The 15,222-nt window shown below is 45.5% G+C and overlaps 1 protein-coding gene and 1 long non-coding RNA gene across 3 annotated transcripts in view; one reads left to right on the forward strand and one right to left on the reverse strand.

The window, feature by feature from the left end:
* Positions 1-11,291, reverse strand: part of LOC125260280 (E3 ubiquitin/ISG15 ligase TRIM25-like) — a 673,153-nt gene extending 661,862 nt beyond the window's left edge. Inside the window, exons 1-4 of one of the 2 annotated variants that reach the window (XM_048178565.1) lie at positions 11,233-11,291; positions 10,367-10,429; positions 10,058-10,099; positions 1,401-2,102 (exon numbers count right to left, since the gene is read on the reverse strand). In XM_048178565.1, coding sequence (XP_048034522.1) covers positions 1,401-2,102; positions 10,058-10,099; positions 10,367-10,429; positions 11,233-11,248 — 823 coding nt within the window. In that variant the 5' untranslated portion in view covers positions 11,249-11,291. Of the gene's footprint in view, positions 1-1,400; positions 2,103-10,057; positions 10,100-10,366; positions 10,430-11,232 lie in introns of those variants that run through there. The other variant, XM_048178566.1, reaches the window with a different exon arrangement.
* Positions 1,782-13,230, forward strand: LOC125260354. The gene is made up of 4 exons (XR_007183021.1): positions 1,782-1,923; positions 2,080-2,262; positions 2,883-3,101; positions 12,761-13,230. It is a non-coding gene; the product is annotated as an uncharacterized LOC125260354 (long non-coding RNA).
* The last annotated feature ends 1,992 nt before the right edge of the window (positions 13,231-15,222 follow it).

Genomic DNA, 15,222 nt, shown 5'->3' on the forward strand with positions numbered 1-15,222 from the left:
TGACTGGGGAGGCAAACAGGTCTATCTGAGCATCCCTGAAGTGTTCTCAAATCAGCTGATCCTACTAGGGATGGAGGGATGTCTCCACTCCCCAGGGTGAGACTGTTGCCGAGAAAGCTTGTTGGCCGCAAAATTGAGTCTGCCCGGGATATGAATGGCATGAAGTGACCTAGATGCAGGCGAGTTGAGACATGCGACGGGAGTGTAGACCTCCCTGACAGATGATGTACACTACGGTCGAAGTGTTGTCCATACGGACCAGGATGTGCTTGTCTCTCAGCAGGACCCTGAAGTGGTGCAGAGCAAGCCAAACTGCTAGCAACTTGAGGCAATTGACATGCCACTGAAGTCGGGGTCCTGTCCATCAGACTCGTGCAACACTGTCATTCCAGAGGAAGGCAACGCAGGTGAATCCTCATCTCCAGAGGACTCAAGGCCGCTCTGTGATGTGGGAATCGACATTTGGTCGTCCTCTGGAGCCCTGAATGAAACACTGGGTCCCTGAGTAGGAGGCTCAGGAATTTCAACCGGAAGTGAGGGGGGTGTGGCCGAAGGAGGCTGACTCAACGGGGAAGCCCACATCATGACCCTCAGATCACTTGAAGGGGTGTGCCTGGCCACCAGCATGAATATGAAGGAGGTTTTATGCATGTTTATGAAAGTAGTCCTCTCACGAGAAGAGGAACTAGATCGGGGTGTGACAGAGGAGACTCTACACTGTTTCAAGTAGTCGAGTCTCGATCTCAACATCGCAACGGTCCTGTTCCCACAGTGAGAACATGAACTTAAAAAAAAAAAAAAAAAAAAAAAACATTCACAAACCCCGCCTCAGCGCTGGGTAGTTTCACACCGCTTTCTCTCATCCACTTAAACTTGACACGCATAGATAACGACACATTTTGAAGAAAAGTGGGTAACTTCTGTCCACCTCGTCTATAAGCAGTGACTAAAATAAAGAAATTAAATTAAATTAATATTGATTCTGGAATAAAAAAAAATCTTTAAAATCTAAAAAAAAAAAAAAAAAAAAGTGATAGGTGAATCAATATTTTTCTCCCAGCCCTAATGTTTATTACTTTCAATTTGTAGTTTATTTTATGATTAAACTTTACTTTGATCGTTCGCTGGTTCCCACTTCTTTCTTGCATGAGCCTTTGACATTGTTACAGTTATAATGTTTATTATCAGTTTATTTTTTACCAAATCTCCACAAATTGATATGCAGTCACATAAAAAAAAAAATGTTTTTAATCTGTAAGTTTACTGAGTTTGCAGTAGACATAAAATGATAATTGATATAATTTATCATTATAAACATTCTTAAATCTTAAATTAGTCTTTCTTTTAAAAGGAGTGGTGTATGTGTGGGTTAAACTAACTTTCTTGCCAACAAAACTTACACAAGGTTTCCCTCTGGACAGCGACTTCCTTTTTCTCTTTGTTTCTCTGTTTGATTTTTCCATCATCTTCATGATCAAAATCTCCCTCTTCTTCTGCTGTGACTGAACCTCCAGATTTCCTCTTCTCTCCATCTTCTGGTGTTTCTTCTCCTGCTTCCTCATACAAGTCAGAGATAAGAAACTGGACCTGGTTTTCTTTGAGTATCTTCTCCACTCTTTCAAGTATCTCAGAGTGCAATCCTGATTTTCTTTCATCAAACTGAAGATGTTCACTTCCACACTCCTTTATTAATTGATGAATACAGCTACTGTTTATCTCTCTCTCATCAGTCAACACTATAGTGTGTATAGGAGCCTCCTTACTGAATTCATTCAGCACATATTTCACTCTGTGTCTGTTATTATCACTGAAGTCGTTCTCCTGCAGTACAAGTATGATCACGTGAGGTCCAGGAGCAGACAGATTCACACACTCTTTCACTCCCAGTGTGATCTGAGTGATTGACAGATTTGGCCTCAGCAGGTGAGGAGTGTTGATGACTGTGACGTCTCTGTCCTTCAGTTTTCCTCTGTGTTTCTCAATGTTCAGCTCTACATCAGCAGGTGCTTCACTCTCAAAAGCTGCTCTTCCTAAGATGAAGTTTCCCACTCTGTTGTTTTCTGTTATATTCTTCCCCAGCAGAACAATCCTCAAATCACTCACTGGAACACAGAACACAAATAACAGTAAAACTCGACCCGTGATCCACGAACAGAGATGTCAGATTTCAGATTGAAGGTACTGGACCAGATCAACAACTGCCATTGAGATGAGTGGAGATGTGAACACAATCTTACACCACCGGTCCAAAGTTTTTGAACTGTAAGAGTTTTTACAAGAAGTCTCTTCTGCTCACCAGGGCTTCATTTATTTGATCCAAAATACAGCAAAAACAGTAATATTGTGAAATACTTTTACAATTTAAAATATCTCTTTTCTATTTGAATATATTTTAAACTGTAATTTATTCCTGTGATCAAAGCTGAATTTTCAGCATCATTACTCCAGTCTTCAGTGTCACATGATCCTTCAGAAATCATTCTAATAGTCTTTACTGTCACTTTTGATCAATTTAATGCATCCTTGCTCAATAAAAGTTTTAACATGGTACAATATCACTACACGGTAGTGATAATGTTACAAAAGCTTTCTTTTTCAGATAAATGCTGTTCTTTTGAACTTTCTATTCATCAAATAATCCTGATATTTTTTTTAACACAACTGTTTTCAACATAGATAATAATCATAAATCAAATCAGTAGCAAATCATCATATTAGAATGATTTCTGAAGGATCATGTGACACTGAAGACTGGAGTAATGATGCTGAAAATTCAGCTTTGATCACAGGAATAAATTACATTTTAAAATATATTCAAATAGAAAACAGTTATTTTAAATTGTAAAAGTATTTCACAATATTACTGTTCCTGCTGTTGTCAGGACACAGACGGAGGCAGAGAGTTAAGTGAACACAGATGTTGTTTATTAGACAGAGGCACAAACACAGGTAAATGGTGGATGCAGGTGAGTGAATGAACAAGCACTTTCTGAACAGTCACTTAGCTGAAGGATAACAGAAGTTTGACTTTGCAGGTGAAGGGATCAATGTGGAACGGAGAACAGGAGACGGAGGACGAGATGGAGACACGGGAAACTCGGGTGAGTAGCGGGTAGGGCTGCACGATTAATCGTATTTTAATCGCAATAACGATATCTGCTTCTCTTGATTGATTACAAATAATCGTCACGATATTGGCCCGCTCATTATTTATCCTGAAAACGTGTTTTTCTTTGGGAGATGCAAAGAGCTTAAATCCCCCAAATAGAGCTTTTCCCTTAAAAGGATATACTGTCTTCCCGGTGTTTTACTTAATCTGTGCAATCTGGCAACTCAACAAATGCAACACGGTTCCCATTCAGTCGGTCACGTTCGACGTACGTCGGACAGACCGACGAATAGGAATCTCGCTAGAGAGGCCAATCTACTTCGAGTGTAACTAAACGAGCCAATGCACATTGGCATGCAATCATATGCATCAGCTGCTTGCCTCGCAGCGCGGGTATATAATGAGCAGCAGGTGCGTTGCATCTTCAGCTTTTCGCTTCGGAGCCAAACTTCTGCAACAGTGTGAAGAAAGCTACTGAAAGCACGAGTGTTGGAAAACGAGTCAGCTCTTCGAGACGTCTCTTTGTTGCGGTGCAGGCGGACAGCGCAGCAGCGGGGCCGATTTTCTCCTTTGTTTTTCCTTTTGCCTTTTTATTTTGAGCAAGAAGCTGTAGTCAGCGTGAAGGCCGTTCTCACGGCTGGTGAAACGGTGCGCCTAGAGCACTAAAAAGCTGTTGTTACAGCTGGTAAGAGAGCGCCTTCAAGGAGAGTGCACACGACAGGCTGCACATTTCCCTGTCTGTGTTGCAGCGGCTTTTCCCCTGCGTGCTTCAGCACCTAAAAGAGTCAGTCCTTGAAAGAGCTTACACAAGTAGTTCGCGTCTTTTTAAAGATGTCGTTCTACTTGTGTGTTTCTGGATGCGGTCGTTACCTGGCGCCTCGGGATGGTCACCAACGCTGTATCGCGTGCTTGGGCTTAAGGCACGCTGAGGCGGCGTTTGTGGACGAGTCATGTACCCATTGTGGGAAGATGACCGTCGCGGAGTTGCGGTCGAGACTCCACTTCCTGCAAAGGGGTGGAGTCCCGGTCCCGACGCCTCGTTCCAATCCTCCTCAGAGGGTTGCTTCGGGCGGCGGGGCTGGTGACTTGGGGATCACGGTGAGCGTGTTTCCTTTGGGGAACCAACCCCCTAGGAACCCTCACCCCTCTTGCACTCCGCAGCCAGTAGAGCTGCCGGGGGAACGCGGTGGACCACCCCAGAGGTGTGTACCATCCGTATCCTTCGGAGCTCCCCAAGACGACCGGATGTCGATCGCTGCAGCGGAGGGTGAGCCTGACGCTTCTGGGGATGACGATTCGGCGCAGCTGCCTCCCTCGGGAGTGACAACTGTGCCCGATTCAGACCCGGAAATGATGGCTATGCTTTCCCGGGCCGCCAACAGGGTCGGGCTCGTGTGGAATCCTCCACCGTGTCCCGAGCCCTCGAGGTTGGATGATTGGTATCTCGGGGTGGCAAGGGCTGGTTCTCAGCCCCCCACCCCAGTGCCTTTCTTCCCGGAGGTGCATGAAGAGCTCACTGGCACGTGGACGGCACCTTTTACTGCCCGAAGCCGTGTCGGTGGGTCCTCCTCCCTCACCACCCTTGATGGTGGAGCGGCTAAGGGTTATACGCGCATACCCCCTGTGGAACGGGCCGTTGCTATGCAACTGTGCCCTAACTCCACCTGGCGGGGGGAGCCGTCTCTTCCTTCCCGGGCCTGTAAGTACTCGTCGGATCTTACCGGCAAGGCTTATCAGGCCTGTGGGGAAGCCGCTTCCGCCTTACACGCTATGGCGTTGTTGCAGGTCCATCAGGCCAAGGCACTGAAGGACCTGCACGAGGGTGGTCATGATCCGCAAGTTCTGCAAGAACTTCGTGCCGCGAAGGACCTCACGCTTCGAGCGACGAAGGTTACGGCGCGGTCAGTGGGTCGTGCGATGTCCACCATGGTGGTCCAGGAACGCCATCTCTGGCTGTGTCTCGCGGACATGAGGGATACCGACAAGGTCAGGTTTCTTAATTCCCCCATGTCCCAGACCGGCCTTTTCGGCGACGCGGTCGAGAACTTTGCCCAACAGTTCTCGGCTGTACAAAAGCAGTCAGAGGCCATCAGTCACAAGCGGCCCTAGGACGGGCGACCCGGAGATGGATGGGACTGCTCTTCAGGAGGTGGTGACCTGCACCGCTCCTTCCCCCGGAGAAGGGCCGGGTGGAGAATCTTTTGTTTCCTCTTTTTGTTCCGCCCTGGCTCAACGGCCAGCGGTACCCAAATTTTCAATAAAAGAGCAGTTTCCTCTATCTCCGGGTCCGAAGAGGGCTCGGAGAGCAGTGGGAGGGCTAGAACCTCACCACTCTCATCCACCTCTTCTGTCGCCAGCGGACAGCGGCGAGCAGCAGGTAGGCAAAACCTCGACTGCTCCCTCTGTCCACCCGTGGAAGCAGGTAAGTGTTGCACAGCACACTGTGACCCCGCTTCGGGCCGCCTCACACAGAGAGCCTCCCGGGCCGCGTCCCTGCATTCCACCTCGCTGCCCCGCGGCGGGTACGCCGGTGGTCCCCTTGGTGCCGCTTGCGCGGTCTCTGGGAGCCTGGCTAGCGCTCCCCAGTCCGTCTCGCTGGCTCCTTCGGACCATCAGGCTCGGCTATGCGATTCAGTTCGCCCGGCGCCCCCCCAAGTTCAGGGGCATCCTCTTCACTACAGTGAAAGATGCCGATGCCCCTGTTCTGCGTGCGGAGATCGCAGTCCTACTGGCGAAGGACGCGATAGAGCCGGTCCCTCCAGCCGATTTGAGGTCGGGGTTCTACAGCCCCTACTTCATTGTACCCAAGAAAAGCGGCGGGTTACGACCGATCTTGGACCTGCGAGTTTTGAATCGGAGCCTCCACAAGCTACCGTTCAAAATGCTCACGCAGAAATGCATTTTCGAGTGCATCCGTCCCCGAGATTGGTTTGCAGCGATCGACCTGAAGGACGCGTACTTCCATGTTTCGATTCTTCCGCGACACAGGCCATTCCTGAGATTCGCGTTCGAAGGTCGAGCATATCAGTACAGAGTCCTGCCCTTCGGGCTGGCCCTGTCTCCCCGCGTCTTCACGAAAGTCGTGGAGGGAGCCCTTGTTCCCATGAGAGAACAGGGTGTTCGCATTCTCAACTATCTAGACGACTGGCTCATTCTAGCACAGTCTCGAGATCAGTTGTGCGAACACAGGGACTTGGTGCTCAGTCACCTCAGCCAGTTGGGGCTTCGGGTCAACTGGGAAAAGAGCAAACTCGCCCCAGTGCAGAGGATCTCTTTTCTCGGTATGGAGTTGGATTCGGTCAACAGATAGCACGCCTCACAGAGGAACGTGCTCGGTCGGTGTTGAACTGCCTGAATACGTTCAACGGCAGGACAGCGGTCCCACTGAAGTTCTTTCAGAGGCTCCTGGGGCATATGCCGGCTGCAGCGGCTGGAACACCGCTCGGTCTGCTTCATATGAGACCGCTTCAGCACTGGCTTCACGGCCGAGTCCCGAGATGGGCGTGGCAACGCGGCACGTTCCGGGTGCCAATCACTCAGGAGTGCCGCCTAACCTTCAGTCCGTGGTCGGACCCTTTGTTTCTCCGGGCAGGAGTGCCCCTAGAACAAGTGTCCCGGCATGCTGTGGTTTTCACAGATGCTTCTGCCACCGGCTGGGGTGCCACGTACAACGGGCATGCAGTGTCAGGGGTTTGGACGGGACCCCATCTGCATTGGCACATCAATTGCCTCGAGTTGCTGGCAGTACGCCTTGCTCTGAGCCGCCTCAAAGGCCTGCTTCGGGGCAAGCATGTACTGGTCCGTACGGACAACACTGCGACCGTTGCGTACATCAACCATCAAGGTGGTCTACGCTCCCGTCGCATGTCGCAACTCGCCCGCCATCTCCTCCTGTGGAGTCGGAAGCATCTGAGGTCGCTTCGCGCCATTCATGTTCCCGGTGTGCTCAACCGTGTGGCCGACGAGCTATCACGAGCTGCGCTGCCAGGAGAGTGGCGACTCCACCCCCAGGTGGTTCAGCTGATCTGGAGAGAGTTCGGAGAGGCTCAGGTAGACCTGTTTGCCTCACCAGAAACCTCCCACTGCCAGTTGTTTTACTCTCTGACCGGGGAACACTCGGGACAGACGCACTGGCACACAGCTGGCCCCGGGGCCTGCGCAAATATGCGTTTCCCCCAGTGAGCCTACTTGCACAGACCCTGTGCAAAGTCAGGGAGGACGAGGAGCAGGTCTTGTTAGTTGCGCCCTACTGGCCCAACCGGACCTGGTTCCCAGAACTCTCACTCCTCACGACAGCCCCTCCCTGGCCCATCCCTCTGAGGAAAGACCTTCTTTCTCAGAGACGGGGCACTCTTTGGCACCCGCGTCCAGACCTCTGGAAACTCCATGTCTGGTCCCTGGACGGGACGCGGAGGTTCTAGGTGACTTACCCCCCGAGGTACTTAACACCATCACTTCGGCTCGTGCACTGTCTACGAGACGTGCTTATGCCTCGAAGTGGAACCTGTTCGTCGAGTGGTGCTCTTCTCGCCGAGAAGACCCCCGAAGATGCTCGATCGGTGTCGTGCTTTCCTTCTTGCAGCAAGGGTTGGAGCGTAGGCTGTCCCCCTCCACCCTCAAAGTCCATTCGGCTGCTATCTCCGCTTACCACGACCACATAGATGGCAAATCTGTTGGTCAGCACGACCTGGTCGTCAGGTTCCTTAGGGGGGCGAGACGGTTAAATCCTCCTCGTCCCCCCTCCATACCCTCTTGGGACCTTACTCTGGTGCTCAGAGCACTCCAGATTGCTCCCTTTGAGCCTTTGCTGTCAGCAGACTTAAAGATTCTGTCTATGAAGACTTTGCTGCTGGTGGCATTGGCCTCCATCAAGAGGGTAGGGGACCTGCAGTCATTTTCGGTCGACGAATCGTGCCTAGAGTTCGGGCCGGGTGACAGCCACGTGGTACTGAGACCCCGGCCTGGCTATGTGCCCAAGGTTCCTACCACTCCCTTCAGGGATCAGGTGGTGAGCCTGCAAGCGCTGCCCTCGGAGGAGGCAGACCCAGCCCTGGCTTTGCTCTGTCCAGTTCGCGCCTTGCGACTGTACATAGACAGAACTCGAAGCTTCAGGACCTCAGACCAGCTCTTTGTCTGTTATGGAGGCCAGCAGAAGGGAAAGGCTGTCTCCAAGCAGAGGATGGCCCACTGGATAGTGGATGCCATCACCCTGGCTTACCAAGCTCAGGGCGTGCCCTGCCCGCTCAGGTTGCATGCTCACTCCACGAGAGGTGTAGCATCCTCCTGGGCGCTGGCTCGTGGCGCCTCGCTAACAGACATTTGTAGAGCTGCGGGCTGGGCGACACCTAACACGTTCGCTAGATACTATAGCCTTCGTGTTCTCGCCACAGGTCAGAGGCACGGAGAGGCCCCGGCTTAGTGTCGGCTTGCTGCACTACATGCGCTTCTATTCTCCAGAGAGTCCCTTCGGGCAGACCCTGTTGAGTCCTCCGGTTACCCCTCGGCAGCCGACGTGGCAGAGCGTCTGGCGCCAGGCCTATATTCCGTTGGATCCTTGAGAACCGGATTTAGGCTCGGTTCCATATGTGTGACCCTACGGGGATCCCATATGGGTTTTTCCACGGTTGCTCCTAAACGAAGCCCGTGTCTTTCCCTCTGGGAGAACCCATCTCTCATCGAGTGGAGTCACCCCAGTTCTTCCATATGTTGTACAACCTACAAGGTTAGTCCATATGTACTTATCCATATAACTCCTTCGGGGAAGGATATGGCTTCCGCAGCGTTCCTTATCTCATGTAAGGCGGCGCTTTCCCAGCGTTATCCAATTGTCTGAGTGGGTTTTGGGAACAACAGTGATCGACCCTCTCTGTGTGAGCTCGGTCCCACCGTCCTTAGGCAAGGGGGTTCAGGTGGCTCACAACAGAGCGCTGGAAGAGGGCAGCTCCTGTGGCGCTTTGGTAGGGATTCCTATTCGTCGGTCTGTCCGACGTACGTCGAACGTGACCGACTGAATGGGAACGTCTCGGTTACAAAGGTAACCCTCGTTCCCTGAAGGAGGGAACGGAGACGTACGTCCCGTCGCCACAGGCGTTGTCCTGCTGATGCTGCCGCCTGCTGGGTTCGGCTCCTCAGCGAAAACCTGAAGATGCAACGCACCTGCTGCTCATTATATACCCGCGCTGCGAGGCAAGCAGCTGATGCATATGATTGCATGCCAATGTGCATTGGCTCGTTTAGTTACACTCGAAGTAGATTGGCCTCTCTAGCGAGATTCCTATTCGTCGGTCTGTCCGACGTACGTCTCCGTTCCCTCCTTCAGGGAACGAGGGTTACCTTTGTAACCGAGACGATCTCCACCTTACTCTATGCAGAATGTACTGTTGCAACCTATGTGACAATTCAATCAGGAAAATGAACATAATTTGGAATTATTGGAAATAATATTAGGAGTTTCGTTGTTTTATCTTTAGAAGTTCCTAAAGGTTTTACCAGTTTTCATAATGTTAATCAGTTGATCATATCGCCACTGGGATGTTCTAAAATGCTTAACGTGAAAAAGCTTAGGGTGGCTTAATTTACTAAGACAGTGTTATTAACAAACCAAACCATGTGTTTTGTATTGATTTACCATCTAACAAAGTTATCATAGTTGGTTAAATGAAGTCGGTGTGCCACCTACAGGCCTTTTGGGTGAAGTGTAGGTTGGTAAAGAACGTGCAAATTGGCCATAACTACATTACCCTTTTTGATAGAATAATAGTGATAAATAATCGTGATTATGATTTTGAGCAAAATAATCGTGATTATCAGTTTAACCATTATCGTGCAGCCCTAGTAGCGTTGCTTCTTTTACTTCTTTTAAAAACATTAAAAAATGACACACAGTTTCCCAAGGATTTTGATATTTGCAGTACTCAATATTATGATTTATCATATTTGTTGACTTACAATTAGGCCGCTCAAAAGGTAGACTTCCACATCCTCTTTGAACTGCAAATAAAACAACATGGAATTTAAAATTTGGCAAATTCTTTTACCAAATTCTGTTATTATTTTTATTTATTAAAGAAATAATTCACACAAAAAGAACAATTTGCCAATATTTATTTTTCCACCTCAGTATTATACTCTTTCTTTCAGAATACACAAAAGTTCATTGCCTGCATGGGGATAAGTAAATAACACATTTTTTTCATTTTTTCAATACTATTTACATCTGCACAATCTTTTTTTGTTTGTTTGTTTTGTTTTGTTTACCACTCATGTTATTGGCTTCCTGGTCTGGGAGATCTTTGTGTTGTCTTTGCAGTCCTCTGTTCCCTGGTGATAAAAGAATTAATTTAATTTAATTAATTTAAATTAAATACAATATTGTGAAGAAGAAGAAGAAGAAGAAGAAGAAAAAATCTATTAATATATTTTTATTTTCCCTCTCATTGCATCAGATTTATTTAGGCTCTTGTCTGGAATGGCTGCAGTATATGACCATATCTATCTTCTGAAGGGAATGTGTGTTGAAGATATCATATATCATATATCATATATGTCACATATCGATTGTTAAATATGCTCTTTTTTTATTTCCCCTTTTATTCCTATTCAAAATGTTTTTTTCAGCACATGCATAGGGCCTAATCTTTTTTATTCTGAAAAACATACTCAATTTGTTTTAAACGAATCTGTTTACAATATGAGTAAAATAATGCAGTAACCCTATATGAGTGTTGAGAAATGCCAAAAGTGAATAAAATAAAATAGTACACCATCTGAGGAAGTGACCTTTATGAGATGTTACTGAAAATTGTGCTGCTTTATGATTTGTCACATGGTGACAAACTTTGCCTTATTATTATTCTTGATCAAATTTATCTGCCTCTTTCTCTTACTATTCTGCCTTCCTAAAAAAGAAAACGTATTTGAACAAACCGCGCACTGGATTACAATCAAAGAAATGCACATTTCCGTGATCCTATTGCACCGAGATATTTTTCAGCATTTATTACACTTTTACTGTAGGCTAGCCTATTATTTAATAAATAAAATAAAAGAATACTTGCCGTTCGGTAATATGGTAGGCTATGTATCATGTTAAACACATTTATTTGGTCTGATTTGATCCTTACCTGAACTAGAAGCCATAGCCTACATGTTCGTAACAAAATTGAAAGCGAAAGTTTGTTCGATAAACCGTAGACGGAAGATGAGAGGAGAACACTGTAGATGCACACATAGACAAAAAAGGGGCTTGAGCACCTGCCCTTTTTCTTCCTCGAGAGAAAGTGCCCTTTTTTCTAGGGTGCTTTTAAAAAAAAATAATAATAATAATATACATTCCTGTTTGCGCACAGCTTCCCTGTCAAACAAATATATTTACTGAATAAAACAAATAAAAAAATACTATATCAGGTCGGCTTTGTCGAGTTCAGATGCCCTCACTCCGCGACGCGCCATTCATATCCGCACGCACGCTCGCGCGCCCCGGCCCACCTCACCTCACCTCACCTCGAGTTTGCTGCTTGCTGAAAACTTGTGACAACTATTCCCGCGAAAATGCAACTGCTGTCTGGCGATGAGAAGCGAAAAAGAAAAAAGCCCGGTATAGACCGCGCATCCCGTGCATTTCTTTCAGGTAGGCTAGCCTGTTCACAAACCTGAAAGTTTTGGCTATTTAAGGGTTATTTATACATTTAACGCTGCATTAATAGTTTGACCACAATCAACGCATCTGCCTGATTTGACACTAATTTATGTTATATTATAATTTCAATTATTTTACTGTGCTATGCATTGCGTTTTGAACCATGGTGAAGATATCTGTAGGGCTGTCAATACCAGAAGAGGAGCAATCCATGAACCGCATTATTAGACAGTTTTCTAAGGATGCATGGTTTATTAAATCTATTTAAAAATCATAATACAGCATTAGCTACATAATGCTATTCTTAAATCTACGCTTACACAGGATAATACATCAATAAAAGTTTAAACCCTTGTTCTGTCTTTGCATGTTTGATGTCCACATATTCTTGTTGAAGAAATTACAGTAGCTGTAGCATTTCTATCACAAAGAAGTGGCCGAATATTATTATTTAACTAATAATATATTTTTAATCATGGTTGGCTTTGATCGTGGATTTGATCGTGCTGTGCTGTCTAACAACAAAAATCAGCAGGCTTTTGGCGCCCTCTGCAGGCATTTGTTATAATATATAATGCATTAAGCATTAACAGTTCAGGAAAAATTATTGATGTGTTTAAATATGCAGATTAGCTTGTTTTGGTTAATTTAGAATAAATCTACAGATGCAAACAGACGGAGGGTAGGCTTAAAACAAACTCCATCTAAATGTGTAGGGTTAGGGTTGAGTTTTCTTTCCATTAGAGTAAAAGACATGGCAGCAAAAATGGACCACAATCTTAAAATTGTCCACTTCATGAAAGAAGTATTCCAATAACACCAAAAAAAAAAAAAAAAAAAAAAAAAAATTAAAATGATTTATTGATTTAAACAAATTATTAGTGAAACTATGTCCCTCTCCTAGGTGCAGTCATTTATTCTAAATATATAGCTTGAAAATAGTTGTTGTTGTTTACTTCTCTTGTGATAAACCTAGTGAATATTAAAGAAGACCATGGTCTCTATTGTCACAGATCCCTTGTCTCCCTGGACTACAAATCCCATGATCCTCCTGTTCTCCACACCTGCACTCACTTCCCTCGTCATCTCCCCATCTTCACTGATCTTCGTCACCTGGACTCCCTCGTCAGCACCACCTTTATAATGGACCCACTCCCTTCACTCCCGGTCCGTTCTCTGTTGTGTTAAAGTGTATGTTTGGTGTTTCCTGCCTGTGTTTATTAAAGTAGTATCTATATTTGTGGAAATCCGTATCTGCCTCATCTCTACACCAGCTACTAGTGATGGGCATTCCGGCTCTTTTTTGTGAGCCGGTTCGTTTGATTCAGCTCACTGAAAAGAGCCAGCTCTTTAAATAATAAATGTTTTAACTATGACTTGGACTATGATAGGTGTGAAAACAATTTGTGAAATTGTGAGACATTGCGAGTATGATTTCATTTAATAATTTAATTAGAACTGTTTTCACACCTATCATAGTCAAAATCACGAAACGAGCCGGCTCTTCAAACGAGCCAGCTCACGAAAGAGCCGGAATGCCCATCACTAGTGTGTGCGCCTAGGCTTATATAATTATATTTTTTTGTGTTGTTCTTTGAATTATTAGTCTATTGTTTTAAATAAAATTAAAATCATTCATTACATAATGATTGAATTTCTATAGGCTTTATTTTTAAAAATAGAGTCGGCTCTTCAGATATGTGAGCCGGCTCCCGACGTTCACGTAAAAGAGCTGGCTCTAAGAGCCGGCTCGTTCGCGAACGACCCATCACTACCAGCTACCTGTAACAGAAGAACGGACCTAAACGCTGGATTTCCACAAAGGAATGGAGACTTTCCTCTGCTCCCTGGCTCCTGCTCCTCCAATGCCTCCCACTCCTCTGTCAACCGGCGATCGCCTCATCGGGCTCCTGCAGGTTGGTCATTCGCTGGAGAGGTATGTGGAGGAGTTCGTTGAGCTCGCTTTTCTGTCTGACTGGCCTGATGCTTGTTTAATCTCCCTGTTTCTGGATGGACTGGATGACGACACTATCCGTTTTGATGAATCTGATTATCGTTTCTCCTTAAGCGAAACTATCAATTCTCACATTCACATTCACACTATCACATTCCTCGTTGATAAGGTTCAGGATGAGTGTTTGTCTCCAGTCCATCCAGAAACACAGTTGGCCGGGCCAGTCAGTCAGCCTCCGTCTTCCTCCGCATACCCCTCCAGTGAACTCCCTGCCTGTTCCATGCTGGACCCACACTCCTCTGCTGGGTCCAGAAGGCGGAGGAAGAGAAGAAAGCCCAAGCAATCTCCAGTCTCCGCTGAGCTCTCTCCAGTCTCTGCCGAGCCCGCTCCCGTTCCTACGGGAATTTTAATTGTATTTGAGGGAATGGACTGGCCCCCTGCTCCAGCCGCCAAGCTATTATCTCCAGTCAGAGATGGGCATAAATACATGGAAATGTATTTAAAATACAAATACAAAATACTGTGTGGGAAAATGTATTTAAATACAAATACAGTATTTTGTATTTTGAAAATACACAAAATACATGTGAAATTGAAGATTCAGTGCAGGTATCCCTATTAGGCTGAAATCTATCTGGGCCTATTCTGAATGCCAAAAAGCATTTAGATGTGTGCAACTACTTAGAAACTTTCGTTTTAATTTTATATACCTCTTCCCTTCCCCTGCCCTGTAGGAAATAAAAAACTACAAAAAACCCCCAAAAAACTAATTTTTAACTTTTATTATGTTTTATCACCATCATTAAAAGCCAATGTGACAATGTGTAATTTGTTAAGCTAATTATAAATAGTCACAGTGAATTAAGAAAGTACATAGACCTACTGACTTTTAATTCCTTACCTCATTTCTGCTCTCTATGTCATTCTCTCTCTCTCTCTCTTTCTTAAGTGCTTGCTTCCTTGCTGGTAATTACAAATAAACTTATGTAGTGCAAAATAGCAGCCATTTATATACTTACTTCTGACAAGGTTACAATGTAGTCTATTACTTATGGTGAACACTACTAAAAAAAAACTGTAAAACTGTGGGAACCTTTTCTGCTATATAGCAAAGAATAGGGATGGGTGATATGACAATATATGGCATGGTTTCACAATTATCAATATCAGTTTTGATACCACAGCAAAAACTGAATTTCAAACTCTTTTGATGCTTTTTTTACGCAAGTAGTATAGTAACTTTTATATTTATTTAATGTAAAGTTTATTTGTTTCTATATACATAATTAGAAAATATAAAGTTTATCTAAAATAAAAAATTTTTTTAATTAGAAATCATTTGGCACTTTTTTTGGTGAACAATAAAACTAAAAGTGTAGTGTATCTTTCATCATTGTCATCACAAATGCACACAATTACTACACTAAACTGATGGAGACAGACAATGATTAACCTAATTATTTCGACTCTACATAAACATTTGCATAGATGGGTAAACACAATAACAATTTGGAAATGTGT

The sequence above is a fragment of the Megalobrama amblycephala genome, linkage group LG24, assembly GCF_018812025.1.
Source record: "Megalobrama amblycephala isolate DHTTF-2021 linkage group LG24, ASM1881202v1, whole genome shotgun sequence".
Classification (NCBI taxonomy): domain Eukaryota; kingdom Metazoa; phylum Chordata; class Actinopteri; order Cypriniformes; family Xenocyprididae; genus Megalobrama; species Megalobrama amblycephala.